The sequence below is a fragment of the Schistosoma haematobium genome, chromosome 3, assembly GCF_000699445.3.
Source record: "Schistosoma haematobium chromosome 3, whole genome shotgun sequence".
Classification (NCBI taxonomy): domain Eukaryota; kingdom Metazoa; phylum Platyhelminthes; class Trematoda; order Strigeidida; family Schistosomatidae; genus Schistosoma; species Schistosoma haematobium.
The window spans coordinates 36,831,409-36,853,907 of record NC_067198.1 but is presented as its reverse complement, the minus strand read 5'-3'; the positions used below and the strand labels follow the sequence as shown (position 1 = coordinate 36,853,907).

At 32.9% G+C, this 22,499-nt stretch overlaps 1 protein-coding gene across 2 annotated transcripts in view; it reads left to right on the top strand.

Annotated features, from left to right (window-relative positions):
• MS3_00005686 (uncharacterized protein) overlaps positions 1 to 22,499 on the top strand; it is a 48,436-nt gene that overhangs the window by 18,243 nt on the left and 7,694 nt on the right. The window contains exons 12-22 of one of the 2 annotated variants that reach the window (XM_051213783.1): positions 184 to 1,329; positions 1,817 to 2,171; positions 3,953 to 4,623; positions 5,465 to 5,608; positions 7,337 to 7,458; positions 10,118 to 10,311; positions 12,304 to 12,347; positions 14,069 to 14,193; positions 15,975 to 16,994; positions 17,862 to 19,098; positions 20,956 to 21,279. In XM_051213783.1, the coding sequence (XP_051069785.1) occupies positions 184 to 1,329; positions 1,817 to 2,171; positions 3,953 to 4,623; positions 5,465 to 5,608; positions 7,337 to 7,458; positions 10,118 to 10,311; positions 12,304 to 12,347; positions 14,069 to 14,193; positions 15,975 to 16,218 (3,045 nt within the window). In that variant the 3' untranslated portion in view covers positions 16,219 to 16,994; positions 17,862 to 19,098; positions 20,956 to 21,279. Of the gene's footprint in view, positions 1 to 183; positions 1,330 to 1,816; positions 2,172 to 3,952; positions 4,624 to 5,464; positions 5,609 to 7,336; positions 7,459 to 10,117; positions 10,312 to 12,303; positions 12,348 to 14,068; positions 14,194 to 14,981; positions 16,995 to 17,861; positions 19,099 to 20,955; positions 21,280 to 22,499 lie in introns of those variants that run through there. The other variant, XM_051213784.1, reaches the window with a different exon arrangement.

The window sequence follows — 22,499 nt, the reverse complement described above, 5'->3', positions numbered from 1 at the left end:
TCTACTTGAAATGCTTGTGACTTAATTATAATATTGAGGCAATCTGCACAGGGTCCACATGCTAAAAGAGACTAAATTCAATTCATGTTAGAAATGATTTCGAAATTGATGAAAAGGATTTTTGTTCGATCACCTGTTTCAATTGTTGAAAATTTCATTTTCGTTTATTTTTAATTTTAATAGAATGATAACGCGGAATCACAGTCGGATATGACTATAATCAGTTCAGATGGTTGTGGAGATATTTTACTAACTAGTAACCATGTTAATCCACAACATCCTTTGTCTTCTAATCATCATCAAATTTCAACATGCCATACTATTCAATCATCAAATCATTTATTTCAATCAACTCATCAATCTGGGCATAATTCAACAACTATTGAACAAACACCTCATAATAAACAAATCGTTAATTCACAGTCATCATTGTCATCATCACCATCAATCACTCAACAATTATTATTGCAATCTACTGGTGGAAGTAATGTAGGTCTTGGTAATCCTGCTGGTCAACTTATACAAATCAAGTCGACACCGTATAATTCGTCGCCGGTACAACAAGCTTTGTTGTCGGAAAATAACCAACACCATCCTCCTCCTCATCACCAACAACAACATCATTTGGCTACCACAGCGCCTACTACTGTGAATAGTAATTCACAGTTAACACCTACTATGATTATTGATAATCGTACATTACATCATAATCATTCACAACAACAAGTTATTCAGCCAAATTGTAGTTTAGCAACAACAACACATCAACAACAACCACACCACCAACAGCAAGCGGTACAACTTCATTTCGCCTTACAATCACCTACTAGCAATGTTAGTAATAATAATAATACCCTGGGAAATAGTGGTAGTGTCACTAATCCTAATCAAGTCAAATCACCATCTACATCGAATATTCTGTCTCAGCAACATTCAACTATCCCAAATGGTGGTAAAATGACACAATTACAGCAACAGATACAAACACCTTCTCAATCGCCTACACGTCATTCTGTGAATAATCAATTGAATCGGCATTATATACAACAGCCTCAACAGCCACATCAATTCTCTGCTGCACTGACGCCGCATCCTACACACTATCAACAACAGCAGCAGCAACAACAAAAGGTTCAACTTTCACCTGCTGCTGCCGTTCCTGTTGGGGGTGGTGGCGTCGGTGCTTCACCACAGTATCAAACCATCCATGGTTGTTTTACACCACAACAACAACAGCCGCAACAACAACATCCACAACAGATCATATTTCAATCACCGACTGGACAACAAATTATCGCTGCACCACAACATCAGTCAATGTCGAATACAGTAAGCTGTATTATCATTTCTTCTACATAAAAAATAAGTGACTCAATAGTAATGTATATTTTCTTTTTATCTAACTAACTTGAGCGCATAATTCAAAAGTTATATAGCTTTAGAATGAGAGTTTATTTATTAGGAATAAATGTAACTGTAAATCAGTGCTTTCTGACTATTTATTCAATGTTTCATATTATGCTTGTAGGTCACAGATTGGAACTAGTGTATGCTTATCATTACGGTTCATTTATATAGGTATCATGGTTATTACCTCTACAAATAATGTTGTGATATTCCTTCTAGTGGTAGTGAATACGTAAGTTAGTTACAGGTTCTACACTAACTTCAACTGTTTCCGTATCAGTAGCCAGAATGCATCACTGGGCTTCGAATAAGATATATATCATTTAAAAGCCGAATGCATTAAACATTTTCTTGATAAATCAGTTTACTTTAGGCCAGTGATTACTTCAACCTAAAATTTCTTTTCTAGTTTGGAAGAAGTTTCACTAACTCAGCCCCAAGTGGAGGAATGCTTCTTCGTTCTGTCCTACCATGTTCTAACAATACGAATAATACACTTGGAAATGGTTTCCATCAAAATCAATCTTCATTAGTCACATTGACGACTAATCAACGTGCTGTCCCACAAATAACTAATCGAGCTCCAGCTAACAAAGTTCTTTTTCAAACTAGTCCAACAACTCAGGTAAATACTAGTAATAATAATAGTAATAATGCTGTGCATTCTACACAACAACAAGGGGTGCATCAACACCACAACCATCATCAGCAACAACAACAGCAGCAGCAACCCATTCACACGCCTCCTCAACAAATTCATCCAAGTATGTTTTGTGTCTTTTAATTTATTTAGTATTATGAAGTTTCTAAAATGACATCATGTTTAAATTAGATAATGAATTTCCATATTTTTCCAATTGATAAATTTTCTGACAATGCTTGAATCGGCTTCCTAAGCTCTTCTAATAACCCCAGTCTATCACTACATGACAACTTGAACACGAGAGAAAAGACGCGTAGTGTGAAAAGAATGCTTTACTCCAAGGTTAGTTTATGTACAGAAAACGGAGGGTATCTATAGTATTTGAGACGGCCTTGGGACCCTGCTTAACGTAGTAGCAGGATATGTAATTATCCAACCAGAAATGTGACACGTGACCATTCACTTTCTAGGTATTTCTCAGAAACGTCTACTCAACACTGACTGGATAAAATGTTTTCCAGTATTTTTAGGGCCCTATTGGGCTTTTTCGAAGAATTTCCTGGGTCTCACCAACTCAAATTACAAACCGCTCTTAGCTGGACCACCATTGAAAACCAAGAATCATCGGGCAGCTGTCTCATCTTAGTATGGAATTCCTCAGCCGTACTCATTCACAGACCTGGCACAGGGAATCGAACTCAGTACCTTCCTTTTCACGCACAGGTTTGACCTTTAGATCACCGATGTTAGTTTCTGACTTCAAGGAATTCATGGTTTTGGGTAGTCCTCACTCATTGTTCGTGATGGATAACTGTCATAATCTACATGATCATTTTTTACAGTTATACGTCCCAGTTGATGTTCCAAGTTTCATGCTAGTACATTATCTAAAATTACAGAAATGTTGGCTCCCAGGTTTTCAATAGTGATCTGACATTGATTGGTTCATAATTTAAATGAAATCCAGAAATCTCCACAACCTCAAACTGTAAATAGATCAGTTGACAGTATTTCTGTAGAACACAAGCGTCGAATTTTTAATTCTATTAGCTATTGCCCCAGTCCGTCTGTAGTATTCTTAGTCTGATAGATTTAGACATAACCATGAACATGATATGTTCTTGTCTGTATGAACCGTTTGTACTTAATAAAAAATAATTGAACTGTCAACAGTTTTAAATACACCTTCGCTTAACCACACTGGAAGCTATCCTCATGCAAGAAAATACGAATTCCTAGAAAGTCTTCCAACATAACTTTCTCCACAAGAGAAGTTGAATTAATAGATACAGAAACATGTGACTAGTCTAGAAGCTGATGAGAATTTATTACAAAGAATATTCTTTATTCATATATTTGTGTTTTTTAAACATAAAATAATAAATTGTTTACAAGGATAGATTATAAATTCATTTACTCAACTAATATTGCTTTTTAGAGTTACATCACTTTCAAAGTTATCTACCATAGGTTATGGTTATCCCCCTCAATTATAATCTCAGTCTATCATAATGGTATTTTGAGTTTGTCTGTTTTAATTGATAGGAATTTATTTTTTCCATTTTAAAAGAAGGTAATAAGATCCGTCTAAGTGTTGGATGATTTTTGTTGATTATTTTTTCAACTGCATGTGTAGCATTAGATGAGAATAAACGATATACAGTGTCTTTATCATTGTGAATATGGAAATCAGCAACATAAAAGATTATCCTAAGACTTTTCACATCTGATAGTTACTATTCAAAGGTCAATTTAGTAACGTTCACTGATTAGCGTGAAATAGTTTCACTATCTATTCAATAATGGAGTTATTATTCCTGACTTAATTCATTTACTTTACTGCACTGTTAATTATTATTTTTTGATCGATATTTATATATCTTTTTACTTATATACTTTTAGGTGGGATTATTTCAAGTCAACAGTTAAAAACAAATCATCACATAGTACATGGGCAGTCAGTAGGACGAGGGAATGCTCAAATGGTTATGGGTGATTCATCTTCTGTCAGTGTGATCAATGCTCAAAATCATCCTCATCAAACTGGCACAGTTCATTCTCCATATCATCATGTAGCAGGGCAAAATTTAGTACATAATAATAATGTTGATCATTCTTTTAGTCCACGTCCTACACATCATTCTCAAGTTGCACAAGTACCATCAAACAATCATTCTTCATCTACCGTTAATGTTGCCAACGGTCAACCACCTCGACATGCATCTAAGATACCTGTTACTACAATTGTACAATCTGCAAATCGACAAATTTCTTGTAATTCAACACCAATGAATGTTTCACATTCAACGCCTACAATTATAACACCTGCAATATCATTAACCCCCACTTACTATGGTCATGACGGTAATCCTTTACCGTCTAAACCGGAAGAATGTTTAATTGGTTGTGTTCTATTAATTTTAGGCTATCGAAATGTACCTGAATCACAGAAAATTGTTTGGCGACGTGTTATGCGTTCACATGGTGCAGAAGTAGTAATGGCTTATGATCCTAATAAAGTTACACATGTTATTATTGATTGTCAACTAGAAGAACCTGATGTGATTAAACAAGTACGTTGAATCCTTCATTGTAAATGTTAACTATTTTTAATTCCTATCATTGGCTCACAAAGTAGACTCTTTTAGTAGGTAAATATAGCAAATTGATTGATGAAGCTGTACATCTATCCAACCACCGCCTTCCTCGATATACAATGTTAGTTAGAGTAAAAATAATCTGAAAAAGTTGTGGCCAACCATAGCAAAACATAGTATCAATCTATGAAACCATTTACTACTTGCCTGAGCGATGTTATTAAATGCAAATTACTTGTTGAGAATCCTTGGGATAACTGTGTTATGTGTTTAGAGACTTTGGTTGCCACGGCTGACAACTTGTCAGAATGGCACAGATGCAATCCATCTTTATATTCCTTTAGATCTTTGGTTCTTGTATTCTTAAATATATATCTTTACATTCCTTCTTCTCAAGGTACATCCTGATTATAATTCCCAGTACGGTCTTTTTGACTTATCTGCTATCGAATTTCCACTGAATTAAATGAAACTCATTATTATTATCATCATCGGGTAGATACGTTTTTCGGAAAATAGTTGTATCACATGAGGGCCCAATGGTTAAAAGTACTGATTACGTAAACTGATTTATTTAATAAAATTCATACTCTTTCTATGGTTATTTCCATCACTCACCTGCTTCGGTTTGGGCACCCGGGCAGTATCACAGCCCTCACACATATGGAATGAGATTTGTGTGGCGCATATGTATTTGGTGCCTACTTGTACCAATATCTGTGTTAAAATAAATAAATTAATTAATTAATTAATAAATAATAATAATAATATTTCCATCACTATCATTTTGTTTTCTGTATGTTTTTTTTGTTTTAAGGCTTTGTTAGATCATAAACGTTTGGTTACAATTTATTGGGTTAATGACATACTTGCAAAAGGTAGAATGATCGCACCATTTGAAATTTTACACTTACCATCACCATTTTCCAAAGATATCACCTTTTCATTTATTCGTACACAGGTAAGTGTGAATTTTGTATATGACGGAGATGGGAAGGTTACAGGTTTATCTTAAAACATAACTCGTATTTTCTTCATCTATATTTTAGTAATTGTATGTTGTATTTACAATCTATATGCTGTAATAATTAAGAGGTTGTATAAAGGTAATTAGATCAATAAGTGATTGAGTAATCGCTCAAAATAATCCGCAGATAATGATCACCACTCTTACTCCATTTCGCAGAGGCGATCGTTATCAAACGTTTCCAACCTGACCTATGTATACAAAAGGAAAGTTTGGTTAGCCTTTCCCTCCCATAGTGACTGGACATTTATCTAATAAACTTTTTCGATCTTCATCTTTTCAACTCTGTCCCCAACCTTTTTTCTATTTTTTATTATTCTTTCGTCTTCTGATATTCATCTCTTATATAATCTGATTAATGTCCAAATATTTGTTTATTTTATCATGTTGAGTGTATATTTTCTTGAGTGTTTGTTGATCTTAATATCTAAACATATTTTCAGACCTATTTACTTAGCGGCCTATTCAAATGTTTTAATCAATCCTGTCTCATATTTGCTTAAAGTCAGTGATTATGAATACTAACTCTATGTACGTACCCCTGTGCTGCTATATAAAACCCAAGGGATTGTTACAATGGCTAAATGTTGACATATTTTCCTCTTTGTTCATCCGTTGTAACAGTAAGAGATGAATTAGATTGAAATACATAAATGATATGTGGAGAACTAGTTGTAAGAGCTGAATTGATAGAAAACTTCCGTTATTGTAAATGGATGAAAAATATTTACTGTTGTGGAACATTTTTAATTATTTTTATCTGGATAGTCACGATGTGAACGCAGGTAAAAAAAACAAAGAAATTTGTGGCATTGTTGCACAATTGATGCTGAGAATTCATTACTTCAGCCAAATCCATGATATTGGATAAAGCCATTATTATTATTATTATCATCGTTACTACTATTATTATTGTCAGTAGTTTACTTACTGATGAGTAACTTTTACTTTTACCACCATTAACAGTGGTAGTGATATAAACCTGATGTATATATATGTATATGATACTAAACTGTGATTTTCGGGATTTATGATATGAGAATTTCGTGTTGTTAGATTGGCAAATAGAACGCTGATCAAACTGATAATCTACATTTAAATAATGTGGTGGTCAACTAAATAACTCATGATAAGAGATTATTAATGTTGGCCGCTTGTAAAAATAAACTCGTGACATAAAGAACAAGACTGATTAGCAAACAACTACTCTTCTTCAGCAATACAGTAACACAATTTTGTGTAAAATAATAAATAAAAGCGTTCTTCGTTTTTTCACATGTAGGTCATATTCATTAACGGGGTTAACTACTGACTAACTGAGAAAATCTCAGTTATTCTGCTGATCTAAAGAAACTTCCGTACTTGTTTTCCTAATAAGATTATTATTTATAAATTATTTGATATTGGAACGATTAGATTTACTTATAAGCATACTTGATGTACAGTTTGATACGCACATTCCACTTTTATTTTGAATTGTTGTTTTTTTACGTTTTTATGGTAGTATTCTTAAATTACGTGTTAGATACTTTTTCGATCATTCAACTGTCAGTTTGTTTATCTACTTATTATTATTATTATTATTATTATTATTATTATTATTATTCTGACACATATGTATCTACACATTATAATTACATAAATGCTTTTTAACAATGTTAGATTATATCACTAACTGGTTTCGAAGGTAAAGATCGTCAAAAAATTGAAATGATCATACGTCAAATCGGTGCTACCTTTACTGATTACCTTGAACCGTCCAACACATTGTTAGTTTGTAAACAGTAAGTTATTCCTTTTCTTCTGTTCATCTCATTTATTGTTTTATGTATTACTATTGTTGTCATTGTTTATAATATGAAGCTGTGAATATTTATCAACAGATGCTGACTAAATTAATAGGCTAGAAGAATGCTAGGTATGGCTAAACCGAAACATGGGATTAGTGCATGAAATTGTTAACTATGTGGACTACCTTTTCGAAGTCGTCGAAATAACTACTTTCATTGATTTAATACGTTGGGTGGTATGACTTGGAATTGTTTAGAGTTGCGCAGATGTATTCAGTCTTTATCTTCATTCCCACATACCTACATATATAACATTTTCATATTGTCTTGCTGAGTCATACTCTCTGCGTTTAGCCCTTTGTCATTATTACTGGTATTACATTAATTCAGTTTCCTTGCTTTTGATTTTGTTCTATTAAGGACGTATTGAAAGTTTAACCAATGCACACCTGTGTGTCTCTTTGTTGTTGAGACTCTTGACTTTTAACTACTGGATTCAAATCGTACATCGTTTAAAGAACTCGTTAGTTTCACACTGGTCATCACAACGAAAAAATTTCTTTCAAAAACTGAATATGTAAATTTGTCAAATCGACAAATAAACTACATTAATTAATTATTTTATTTGTTTGTTTGAACACATGTACATTGGTACAAGGAGGCACCAAATATATATGCACCGTATAAATCATTCGATTTATGTGAGGGCTGTGATATTGCCCGGGTGCCCAAACCGAAGCAGGTGGCTTTCTTAGGGGGCCACACACAGCCTTCGACCTAAAGGTCCGATCCACAAAGCAGTGGAGCATCGTGAGGAGTTGCAGTCCAATGGTAGTCGGTGACGAACAATAGGTTCACAGGCCATTTGTTTCTTTGGGATCCTGGAGCCGATGTGCACCATTGGTTTGGAATCAATGTTTTCCAACTCCTCTAGGTGGATCTCCCATATCCACCAACACTTTTGGAGCGTCGGACATTCGCTTTTCGTCCTTTCAATTTCGTAAACAACACCTTCATTTTGAGAAGGTAGTGAGTAGGATTTCTATGTCAGTGGCTGTAAACGCGTGGCCATGTAAGAGCATTTGGAGAGGAAGAGCGAATTCTTCTCACCCTCGACCGTACCAGGGCATTGTGGGGCAACTATTTCATGTAAAAAATTGTAGATTAGATGCATATTTTTGCCTTATAGTTCATAGTGATAAACAATTTTTGTATCATATTAGTCAAGTTAATAAATTGTTCTTAAACTGGCAATCAAAACACAAATAGATAGTATGTAAAGATCTCCAAAATTTTATAGTTAATAAAAATATAGATATGATGTACGGATTAGTAGTAATTTGTGAAATGCAATTGTTTTCTAAACAAAATGGTAACTAAACAACTACACAACCACAGTTCTTTTATAAAGAATAACATGCTCATTGTTCAAAACTTAAAAAAATCAGTTCATACATTTTTAAATAATAATTCAATATTATCATATTAAAGGTCTAATAGACCCTAATTGATGTCATTCTTTTATGAAATACAGATTCCTGTACTTGATTTTTGGACACACGTTATGTCATGAGTGTTAGTGACATTACTAGATTGTCTAAATCACTGGATTGAATAGGAATAGAACCCTGTAACTTGTTATGGCTTTAAGTTGGGGTCGAGTTTTACCCTGTCTAGCCCAGTTAGTTGAGTCCAGAATACAAGCCACAGCCTCGGAGATATGAATCATTATATTTCAAACATACTCTATTTATATACTAACCAAGCATACCACATCGTACCATAAAATAGAAAACAACATTTTGTACAATATTCAACAAGTGAACAGATATCGACCAATAGGAAATGTCCATTTAAAGTCCAAAGACACCATTGGACTTAACATGATAATTATTGGTCTATTCCTCCGCATCCACAACATAACTAATAAACGACATCTCTGCATTGGACACTAAACACATTTTATACTTAGAGTGGTTAGGCTGCTGTTAGCAGTGAAGTCCAGAACGCACTTTTTTCCAGTTGGGACTCGTCAACTGATCACATCCCAGTGTTGACGTCAATATTAGGATTTGAACGGCATATCTTTCGCTACAAACATTCCGAACAGACCATGCATTTTGTTTCAGTCAATGAAAATGATGCTACATTATTTCTTTTCTTGTTTGTTTGTTTGTTTGTTATGCCATTTATTTGTTGAACAGTAGAAAAGAAAGGTGTTAGTTATTCAATCTACCCCTTAGTGTTATTATGAATAATAATTGTTACAAAATTTGTTCAGCATTAATCACTGCTATACTTTATTAACGGCTTTAAAGCTCAGTGACGATGTCTGAAACTGTGAAACTAAGTGGCTCTGATTCGAATCCTGCAGAGAACATCAGTTTTATGAAGATTTTAGGGAAATCTTGGTGGGGAATATCAACTAACGCAAAGTATTTACGCAGGATTTTCTTCAGACTGCCTGTAACTACTTAACATTGCTCATAACATCACACATTAAGTCTGTTTCTGGCAAATTTTTTGTATGATATATTATCAGTTTATAATCGAATTCCTGGTTCAGCTACCGATGGGTTATACTTCATTTTATTTCCTTTAATTAACCTCGTGTTTGTTTTTATCATTACAAGTTTATTGTAATAAATTTTAGACCATCGGGTAAAAAGTATGAAATGGCTCAATTATGGGATATACCATGTATCAATGTACGCTGGTTACAAGATCTTTATTTCGGTGATTTAACAACACTATCTTTACCAATACTTCATAAATATTTATGCTTTGAAACATCAGATGTAACAATTTCACTGGAACGATGTACTCCACGTGTACAAGATTTAATGGGTAGGTTTTGCTCTCATCCTTTGTCTTCTTTTCTTTTTTCGTTCATACTATTTATCGTTATTAAAATCATAATTTGAGAATAATAATTAGTGTGACTAAATAAACTAATACAAGGGGCTTCAACCAATAGTTATGTTTATCCTGAACTGTAGGTATATCAAAAAGCAATACCTTGTGTATTGTTAATAATTATCTGGAAGTACAACTATGATAGTGTGTATTTTTAAATATACGTAAAAATTGCAATGAAAAATATAGTTATTTAATTTCTACATTGACTAGAACCGCGAAAGAATGAAATAGATTATAGGACTGATTATACCGAGATCATGTATTAATAATAATAGACAGAATTAGACAAATTTCTACCTTATTATCAGCCGATTCATGATCAGTCTGATGAAATATAATTAAACTATTTCCTATTAATCGATATCATGCTATGATTAATTAAGCATTAACGATTATGAAAGAAATTTAACATGTTCTCCACTTTCTCAATACCTTCCTCCCACCCAGCAATTAGATTTAGATTTGATCTGTAGACAAATATATGAGTAGGTGATGGATAGATCTCAAATTAGAAAAATGCGTTTCTAATTGATCACTGAGTGATAATGTCCGGTGTTTTTTAAATGTATCTGCTTTTATGTTAGTATTGCTTTCTTTACAGTAAATTACTGTCCTAGATAAATATTTGACAGTAATAATAATAAACCTTATTCATATACAGATATAAATAAAACTATCTGCATTTCTGGTTAGTGATAGTGAAAAATCGTTATAAACCCAAATATATGTATATATTATAATAAACCAATTGTTATTCTCAAACATTTAAGTATCACTTTTTCACAAATACCAATTATAATATTAATTTAATATCGAATATTTAGATGTTTTAGTGCCAAATATATTACATTGAGGAGTTTAATTCTAAATTAGTTGAGTGATATTTTTATGTTTCGACATATTTAGCGATTAAAAATTAACCAAATCAGCAGATTCCCCTGTTTTTTTAAAAATCTCTATTGTGAATCATAACAAAAAACCTACGTGGAAGAAGAATATTCAACTTCATAATCATCTTTGACAATTATGTATTGTATAAAATGTTTTCCTGTAAATTTCAACATCTCATTTCTTTCTGATGGGTAAACTCACTGTCTAATTTAATTTTGTTTTGCTTAATGTTGAACAGTGTACAATATCAGTTAAATAATGAATATATACCCAGAGTAGGAAACTAGTTAATTGAACGTTATGTTTTCTGTACTTGTGACCATTATGTAACAAGTGAATGAACTCGTACAGTCTATATATTCATATATTCATTAGAAATTACATTAATTCAGTTTAGTTAATTTACTTACCAGTCAGTCGTTCAGCTACAACGTAGGACTAGCCACATATATCCATCGGTCCAAGTTGCCACACCTCATTAGCACAACAAGATGAACACCAAATTCATAGAGGTAGTTACCTCAATCGTGGTAATATATAAAAGAAAGATTGTTTATAACGATATATTACAGAAAGAAAGAATTAATTCGTAGAAAGAAAGATATGAAGCGATTTTAATCTCATAGTTTAAAGGAAGACAGAGAGTGTATACACCTACGCCATTGTGATCGATCCTGAGCCATGTCACCCAGAATCTCCAACCATTGATTACGATAGTCACGCGGACCCCAACCAAGTAGTCTGCATCTCCAAACATGACTCAGACTAGAAGTTAGTGACTTTATGGACTGATGACACGTTTTGGTTTGGCCACCCCATTGTATAATAAACAATATTTGTGTTATTCATCTATCATTCGTTGATTTTATATTCATTCCATTATGTTCTTTGATATTTTATTCAAACTAATGTGTAACACAAAACTTATATATTTCACTATTATTCGTATTATGAAACTTATACGCTATTAGATAACCTATAAATTAGAAAACGATAATAAATATTTTATGTTTCTTTTTTGTTTTTCAGTTGGATGGCAAAATCCAATTCGATTAACTCAAGAAATATGGATAGTAAGTGTATTTATTGATGCTAAGATTGTTTTGTCAATATATTCATTTATATTGTTTATGTTCCGTGGGTTAATAGTAATGGTAATAATCTTGTTAATAGATTAAGTGTTGTCTAGTTGAAATTACAGTCTGCTGAAGGTTTTATTCATTGAATTGTAAACTACAACCTAATTCATCTATTTTTCTTAGAAAAACAAAGTTTAAACAACTTTGAAATTTAAAATAAATTAGTATCTAGCACTGATTGATCTAACCACGCATACTTACTTACACCTGTCGCGGAGGAGCATAGGCCATCCACCAGCATTATCCGTCCAATTCTGTCCCGGACAACTCTTTCCCGTTGCCATTCATCCTTCTTATGGCTGCTCCCAATTCCCGACTCAGTGTTTACTTTGGTCTTCCACTTTTCCGTTTTCCTTCAGGATTCCAAGTTAGGGCTTGCCTCGTGATGCTGTTTGGTGATTTCCTCAACGTATCTCCTATCCACTTACAACGTCTATTCCTAATTCCTTCTTCGTTTGGAAGTTGGTTTGTCCTCTCCCACAGAAGGCTGTTGCTGATCGTATCCGGTCAACGGACATTGAGTATCTGTCGTAGACAACTATTTATAAATACTTGTACCTTTTTGATAATGGTTGTGGTAGTTTTCGAAGTTTCAGCTCCGTACAGTAGAACTATCTTGACGTTCGTTTTGAAGATTCTCACTTTGATGTTGGTTGATAACTACATATACCTGTTACAAAATAATCCTGTTTTTTTCAATCGTATGTAACTGTAATGTTAACTTTTGGATGGTATTAGTTAACAGAATTTAGTTAGTCTGATAAGAAACATATCTCAGTAAATATTTCGACACTAGACTTATATCACTTGTGGTATTAACAACGTTATTATTACTTTTTGGAACTATTTTTATGATCTAATTCGTATTCCGTCCATTATTATTTTTGTTATAGCTTACTTACATCTATTACCCCTTTTAGTGCATAGGCCACCGGCCAGGAATCTCGGACCTGTTCTATCTTGCTATCTCCTTTCCAGTTGTTCCTAAGTACTCATTTTTTATGTCTACCTCCAATGTTATAATTCAAACACCACAAACATTTCTTGTATTATATATATATATATATATATATATATATATATATATATATATATATATATATATATATACCATTGTTATATACACTGTGTTTACTACTACCATTATTTTTATTATTATAACTATGTCAAATATTCTCAAGTCCAGATATTAAACAACCAACACTATCCATAATGACTTCATTTTCAAGATAAATGTTACTGATAATTACCCATAGAACGTTCATTTCGTATCATTCATTTTATCCAGAATAAGTTAATCTAATAATGAAACTGTAGTAAATACTAAGTTCACTATTTTCATGTCTCTAATGCATTTCAAGTTACTAAATATTAGTTTTCCCAAGTTTCTACTACTCATAATTTAGTTTTGTATAAATCCTCTCCTAAGTACTATTCGTTGACTGTTATTCCTTCTGATATGTGTTATTAAATATGTTACATTTCCTTAAGCATGTGTAGTTGAAATTTTAAACTTAAACTCAAAATTCTATCAATCTACAATTTACATTGTTTATTTTTTATCTATATATAATTGTTAAAGATTATCATGTTTAATTATGAATGATTAATTTAAATAATCCTACGTTTTCCTCTTTCTCTCCTGTCAACACTAGCGTTCTACTAAGTTATCTCATGATTTTGCTAATGAAGAACGTGAACGTAAGCGTAAACTTGAATTAGAAACTAGCATAGATTACAATGATAGTAGTAATAACCATTGTAAAGTTAAAAAATCCAGGTGAGTAAATCACTTTAAACATATCCAATTAATATGTTTTAATATTCCAATTTTTATTCTATTAAGAAACTGCATAATTTAAGTCAGTTGTTTATTTCTACTATGTTTTCATAATGAAGTTTTTAACCAGTTAGTTAGTCATGAACAACATAGAACTTGGCATGTATGTGCATCGGTTCAAGTTGTCGCTTTATGTCAGCACAGGAAAATGAAATTATCAAACTGAATACTAAAATATTAGAAAGAATAGATGTGTTAGTCATCAAATATAAAGAATATAATTTGAGAACAATGAATGAACAAAAACTACTAAATAAGAACCCATAATCTAATAGAAGACAAACAGTGAATGCATCTGTACTACTCTGTCAATTGACCTTATTTAACTCTGATCATGGTTATCGTGCTGATTCCAAATACATACTCTTCATTTACTAACACAACCTAGTCCAACAGTCAATGACTTCATGTACTCATGTTGTATCTTAGTTTCGCCATCATATTCCTACTCTTAGCCACTGTAGTTGATAACAATTCATAGCTTTATTGGGCGATTTCCCATCTTTGTTTGTGTCACGATGCATGAGCAGCATTCCTCAACTTCAAGAGACCAATTTTCACAGTCATAAATTAAAATTGACCTAATTGCTCTACAGTATACTCGTTCTTTGCTTAACAATTGAATATCTTGCCTACGCCACATTGTAAGGGTTATTTACGTACAAAATATGTATGCCAGTTTTCAATATTTATTCTCTATAAAATCATTTATGAAATAGCTTAGTCACATTATGACCAAAGTTCTCTAATCAGTTGATAATTGAAGTAAGAAAACAATCCAGTTCACTTTTGAACGTGAACTAACAACCTTCTAGTGTCTACCTAAAGAACTAAGAAACTCTGTTGTTTATATAGTATCATTCGCATCTTATTCACCGACGGATGTGCCTGGGGGTCAGGTGAATTAATGATCTAACAGCTTTAATTATTTTTGACACGTTAATTTTTTCGGTCGATATTGTTTTAATTAAAGCGCTCAAGTTCCACTTCAGTTTGAGTAACTAGCGCCCGATCTTTACTGATTGGTAAATCCAACGGTTTTTATGCCATTGGTTTTGTTATCAGACACTAGGTAGTTAACTGGACGTAAATAATGCTGTACATGAAACCGTTATATTATTTAATACCTGTTGCCATCATATTATTATTGGTTCGAACTCAGTAACCCAATTGACATTGTCTTTTTTTGAAAGTCTAAGCCGCCTACTCTGATTCTCATTATTCTCTTGGTCTGGTGTAAGTTGGATGAGAAAGGTTAAAAAAGACCGAATGAAGACACAACATCAATCCAGAGCCACACTACGAGATATGATGTAGGCCTTCGTAACCTGTGCAAAAGTCGTTTATGGTTGGAGACGTTAGGTGATAAGTTTTGAAAAATTGTCTTAATTTCAAAGTTACATTCATTCCCCATAAATTACAATCCAAATTTATATTTATTTTGTTTAGCTTTCACTACAGGTGAAATTTTTATTCCCCAACTCATTTTCGTTGTGCAAATGAGAAGTGTAATTTCGCGGATCTACTTATGTTCATTCATGGCAGTTGATTAGTTATTTGTGACTGGCTAGGCAACTAAGAGATTTACTTGAAGGAAAGAAGTGGATTGAACTGTCAAAGTACCTGATAAATAACATTCAATAATGAAAATAATATTTTTTTTCCATCAAAATGTATTCTCTTTTTATTCATTACAAAACTGTTTTCTTTCTTTCTCATAGATGTTTATTAACTTCATTAACTGATGAAGAGATAAAAATTGCAATGTCATGTCGACCAAGATATGAAATTCTCTTGTTAGAAGCTGAACAAAAACGTGAATTACAAGCGACTATGAAAGCTATTGCTGCATCGGCTCGGCGGCCGCTGGCGATCCTCAGAGTACTCCGGAAAGCGAGACAAGTCTTCATATTTCAGCTGCTGCCGCTATTGTTGCGGCAACAACTATCACTGTTTCGCCTGTAACTACGATTACTACTATTACTACTACTACTACCACTACTACCGATAGTAATAATAATAGCGGTATTGCTGATTTCACTAATTCAACCCCAAATATATTAGTTAGCACAGTCAATAATGGTAATGTTGACAAAATGTCTAAAACTAATTCGTTGATCCTTCATCCGTCCAATACTAATCATAATATTGTTGTTGTTAGTCAGTCATGTTCTGTTGATTCAGTTGAAATATCTAATCTGCCAGCTGATGTTGTTTGTGAAGAAAATAATTCTATTATAATAAAAATGGAATGTGACAATCACGTGTCTTCGGTTGTGAATGAATCCAACGATGATAATAATAATAATGACAATAATATTACAGATTCTGTCAAACAACAACAACAAACTGCCGAGGAGTCTAACTATTTGAAGCATGAAGAATGCAAGAAAATTAAAGAAGAATCCAAAGTAATGCCACAAAATACTACCCTAACGAATGAATCGGATTCTGACTATTCTCGATTACTGAACGAAAACCAGTCATTGGAATTGGATCCCTCCATGGCAGATAAAATTGTCTGCTGCAGTGAATCTTCAATAGTCACTTCTGAAAATATTCCAACTAGTGAAAACATTCCTTTTTCTCCTAATCACGATAACACTGTTGGTGGTGTGGTTGCTAATACTGATGACGCAATTGTCAGTAGTGATAACGACGTTCAAAATGACAACAATATGAAACTTGATTACAATGTTGTTACCTATACAATGAATACGAATGAAGACTCGATTCGAATGGTAAGTGTAAGTCGATTTCTTTGACAACGCAACAGTGACTCTCTGTCCAACGTTAGATATTTAGTTGAAGTGTATGTGTGCTGGGAAAATGTTAAAAGTGAATATATCAAGTTAGTTTCCGTATAAAACACTGACTTAGTGATTAAAGTGATTGGTTTTTTTTATCGGATTGCGGGTTTCAATCTCATTATATTCCCTGCTGTTTAAGTAGTCAGATGGCATCATGACCTCCTTTGGCACAGGACCATTTATTCGGTAACTGAGTTCCTTTGTCTTGTGAATAGTAGACGAAGGTTTTCTAACCAAAATGGATTCTTTTAACGATTTGAAGTATATCCTCCCTAATGAATTTTGTTTTTAAAGTTCTATGTTCATTTTTATCAGATTTATGCGAACAGTTTAGCTCATGAATGTCTATTTGTAACCCTTTGTAAAAAATTTATACATTGTTTCTAATTAGACTTTAATCAGTTCCCTATCTAGAAATACTCTTGTTTAAAATTTTCTAGGGGAATATTTAGCATCAAAACGGTTATTTAAACTCTAAACCCATTATTACGTCTCAAATTTTATCATTGTTCCAAGCAGGAGAGTAATTCACAATATTTTTGGATTAGGTCCAAAATATAGAACATTGGACTCCAATTTAGTGGTTACTCATTAGCTGAGGGAAATAAGGGTCTTGAACCCCAATGCCTGACGTGTTCCCATGTGCGCACTATTCGAGTCTCACGCTAGAACAATACACTTATCCAGTATTCCTTAATAATTGTCTGGTTCTTTCAATTGATAAAAACACTGGCAAACAGAATCTCCCTTTTTCTTTTTTCTTTAAAGCTTCTTCTTACACTTTATGTTATTTTTTAGACATTTGAATCAAATGATATTGGTGATCGTGACAAAATTGAGAGTACTGAGAAGACAAGTAATAATGAAGTTTGTAAGGATAATATTGATAACAGTGATAATAATGATAGCGACATTTACGATAAGGTTCCACAAGTAGATGATATTGCCATAGTATCATCATCAACATCTGTTTCTAACGGTTGTTTATTCAACGAGATTAAAGTTTCTCAGACTTCTATAATTGAAGTGAATGCCAATGCTATGGAGTCATCTATTTCAGAGACTAGTTCAGTGATAATTCAGAAAGATACGGATATTGTGATGACTGACGAATTGACTATTATCTCTTCAGATGTTACTACCACTACTACTGATTCAGTGATTGTAAAAGATTTACATGACAATATTATTCAATCTAACAATATAAACAACACACCAGAAACAACAACAGTATTTACTAGTGACAACGTTTGTTCAATCATCGAATCCAGTCATTTATGTGGTGATGATGATACAGTTCGTAAACGCTTAGCCACTAGTCCTATAGATGATATGATGATGGATAGTAAACGACGTGCAATAGAAACAAATTCAGTTGATTCCAGTTCGAAAATAACTAATATCATTGCTTACTGTCCAGTCACTTCTTTCTCTTCACAGCATACACCTCCTTCTTTGTCTTCGTCTTCTTCTTCTACATGTCAGTATGAAAGTAAAATAACTGAAAATGTATCTAATTCCGTGTTGAATGGTCACATCAAACTTGATGCCGAAAATTCAGTAACAATGCCTATAATTAAAATTGATGAAAAATTAAATGGAATAGAAGAGGATATTTCTGAATCTTCAAGTCATATGGATGATGATACTAATGATAATATAGTTGTAGAAGACGTTGTACAAAATATAAATGATAATAACAATGATATTATTGATACTGTTTGTAGTGAAGATACAGACTCAAAAAATCAACCAACTAATCATCATCATGATGACACAACGGTACTACCTCCACCTATTTGTACAGAGATCAGGATTACATTCACTGCTATTGATTTGGAATCACGGTTAAGTTTAACTGAATTATGTTTACAGTTACCTGATTGTAAAATTGTTGATTCAGCTGAAGAAGCTACTCATTTAGTAGCTAAGCGACTAATTCGTACACCAAAAACATATATGGCTGTTGCATTAGGTTGTTATGTTGTAACACCAAAATGGATACAAGCTTCTGTTATGTGTGGTTATTGGTTAGGTAAGACTATTATTATTTTGAATTACATTACTATTCTGTAGTTAAATCATTCACATGATTTTATTAAAAGTTAATCAGTTAAATATTTCCTTAGATCTCATTGAAGAGTGTTCATAATTATCCTATTAAATTAATTGTTTTAAATACATCTGTATTGTTACTTATCAAACTACTTAATTTTGTTTATGAAGTATTAGTTAGTAGTAAAAACATTTTTCTACAATCATTTCACTTTTCATCATAAAAACGGAATATTCTATTCAATTCATTTGTTGTTTCCTAAGCTGAGTAGTTTAATCGATTACTTTGATGAATCTTGGCTACAAATATTCTTTATCATTCAAGTACTTCGCACAACCATCTTCCATTGTTTTATGTGGGTAACTGTCTCACACCCGACTCGATTAAACTTCTCTGGTCACGGCTCCTCACTAGAATTCCTAGAATTCCCGCTCGAAGCTAGTCACTAGTGAGCACATGATTATTATCAGTATAGGGTTGTAGAGATTGTTGAGTTTTTAATTAAGATCAATGTTAGACTACCATTGAGTACCTGGAAGCACTAGACGGTCATCTCGTCCTAGTATGGGACTCTTCAGAAGTGCGCATCCACGATATCGCGCATTAACGCTTTACCTCAAGACCACTGAGCCGTCATTCAACGGTCTTAATATCTCCACAACCCTATACTGATAATTATCATGTGCTCACTTGTGATTAACTTCAAGAGATAATTCTCGGAGTTCTGGTGAGAAGCCGTGACCACTGGAGTTCAACCGTGTCGGGAACTTCGTACAAATTTATCTAAGATTTTCGAAATAAAAATTCAGTTAATAATAGACTTGAACTTGGCTTACTTCAAGTCGATACATGTAGTCATCTATACATATTTGTATTAGCACTTCACAACAGCAAATATAATTTGTATTCAAGTTTGCAATTTTTTATTTGTTCACTGAATTGCGCTACTTTTTATGTCAATCAACCATCTGTTATATTTTTTTAAACAACAAATGTTTTTCATTCCTATCATGGATGCGTGCATAGTGGTGATCAACGCACTTGGATCCCAACTTATAAACTAGGTACTCGAACCCTATCCCACTTTCGGCATTGTCAGCTGGGTAATATTGAATACGTCTCTGTACTATCTCACATAGTAAAAAAAACGCAAAACAATACTCAATTACAAAGAGAACAATAATTACACACATATTGAAATGAAATGAATAAATAACAAAGATTAGTCATATTTATATTACTGCTGCAATTTCATGACTATTAGTTAAACAAAAGGGGTCAGGATAATTACCAGTCTGAGATTAAACGGGTCTTCAGTTGTGGGCATTGAACTCAAATATTATTGGTTGATTCACTTTTATCGATTTAGATTAACAATATCGTTAACACCTGTATCAACATTGTATCTCAAAATCTGAGTGTAGAAAACTGTATTCTAGAAACATATTTCATTAGTTATTGATATTTATTGATCACTGAATAGTAACCAATGTCATGCTTGTTTAGTCCTTTAGTGTTGATCAAGGTACAGTATGTCCCCTAGTTTAAGTGACTCAACATCGCTTGGACTATATTGATATGTTGGTCGATTGGAGATAGTCGAAAGGAAGCTCCGTGACAGTGAGGCATACCTACGATTTTGACGGAATTACTGTTCTTTGTGGGATTCAAACTTGCATCAGTGTTTCCCGCCGACTTATCCAACCGCCTAACACCAGTACTATATACTTCTTTACTCAACTATTCATGTATATTGTTCTTGTTTATTATCTTAAAAATTGTCAACTATTTCTATTTAAATGATTTCACTGTTGTTGTTCTGTATTTCTACCTCAGATGAGACACCTTGGATTTTATCTGACCCAGATTCGGAAACTCAATTAGGTATTGATTTGAAAAAGTCAATTAGTATAGCCCGTAAACGTCAAATGATTGGACCAGAAGCTGGTCTATTTGCTGGTTTAGAATTTTGGTTTTCACCAGGTGCATGCCATCGTGAAATGTGTATTGCATTAATTAAAGCTGGTCATGGTATAATACGTCAAAGGCGGCCAACACAAAAGATGGCGTTATTGGCACAACCGAAACAATTGATTATTTGTCATGAAGATGATAGTCATGTGGCTAATTATTTAATGCGTACTAAAACAGGCAACAAGGGTAAGGTTTTTTTATTTTACCATATTTGTATATCAATAGAACCTAATTTGTTACTAATGGTTTGTGGGTTCGAACCCCGTTTCATTTATTTCGCTTTAGATAGTTATATTTTATTATTTACCCGTCATATTATAACAGAAAGTTGTTGATGTTAAGTATTTTAATGGATACATCAATCACAGATGTGTTGAGGAATAAAATTGTTATTTTTCATTGAACTACCTGACTGCTTCGTCATCTTGTAATCGTTTTCTCCCTATGAATTAACCATAAACCTAAATACGTTAAAATGCTAAAACTATAATTGGGAGAGAATTAATAATTACTTATCAACTATATAATTACTTATCTGGTGCTGTTGGCTAGTTGGAATCGACAGGAGAATTTGAATATTTGTTTCATGTTAGCCGACAATCATCATCAACAAGGGGTGTATCTACAATCCCACTTAAACATTTTTCCCAAAAATCCTGGCTGCTTTCATTCACTACCATTTTGATCAACATTTCAGGTTTATTTTTCTCGAAGCGTTGCTTATATATCCTGGAACCACTGAATTACTAGTGCTGAGGTTAGACACAGTGCACTAGTCCAAGATAACTAGTTGACAAAATAGTGAGTCGTCATTGATTGAGGTGATTTTGAGAAGTGTTACGTATCCACAACCATTGCCTACTTCGACTTGTAGTGCTGGCTGGAGTGAAGTGGATTCAAAGCTTTTTATTCATTCCTTACTCTTGAATTTTATTATCTATTTCGAATCTATCTTGTTTACTATCGCTGATATTCTTAATTTCGTTGTTGTTTTGTTATCGTGTTAATTCCATCTCCTTGAACTGGTATCGTGTGATGTGGCAACTTAAATTGATACATATATATGCTCGGTCCTATATTGCTCATGACTGACTGATCCACTTTTTTGACAGATATCATTCATTATAAAACTTCGATTTTAGAACTATCTGCTAGCTAGCCTTAACCATCTTAAATCACCATCAGTCAATAAAATTTGCTCATTACTACAGACTAGATAACTTATCACTAATTATACTATTACTTAGTGAACTTCTAACTCTCCTATAATTTATGCTGTAGCCATGTTCTAGCATCTAGTCATTTACCGATGAATTAATATCAATTTAACTGTACAATGGATTATTATTATTATTATTATTATTGTTATTATTATTATTATTATTATTACTATTATTATTATTATT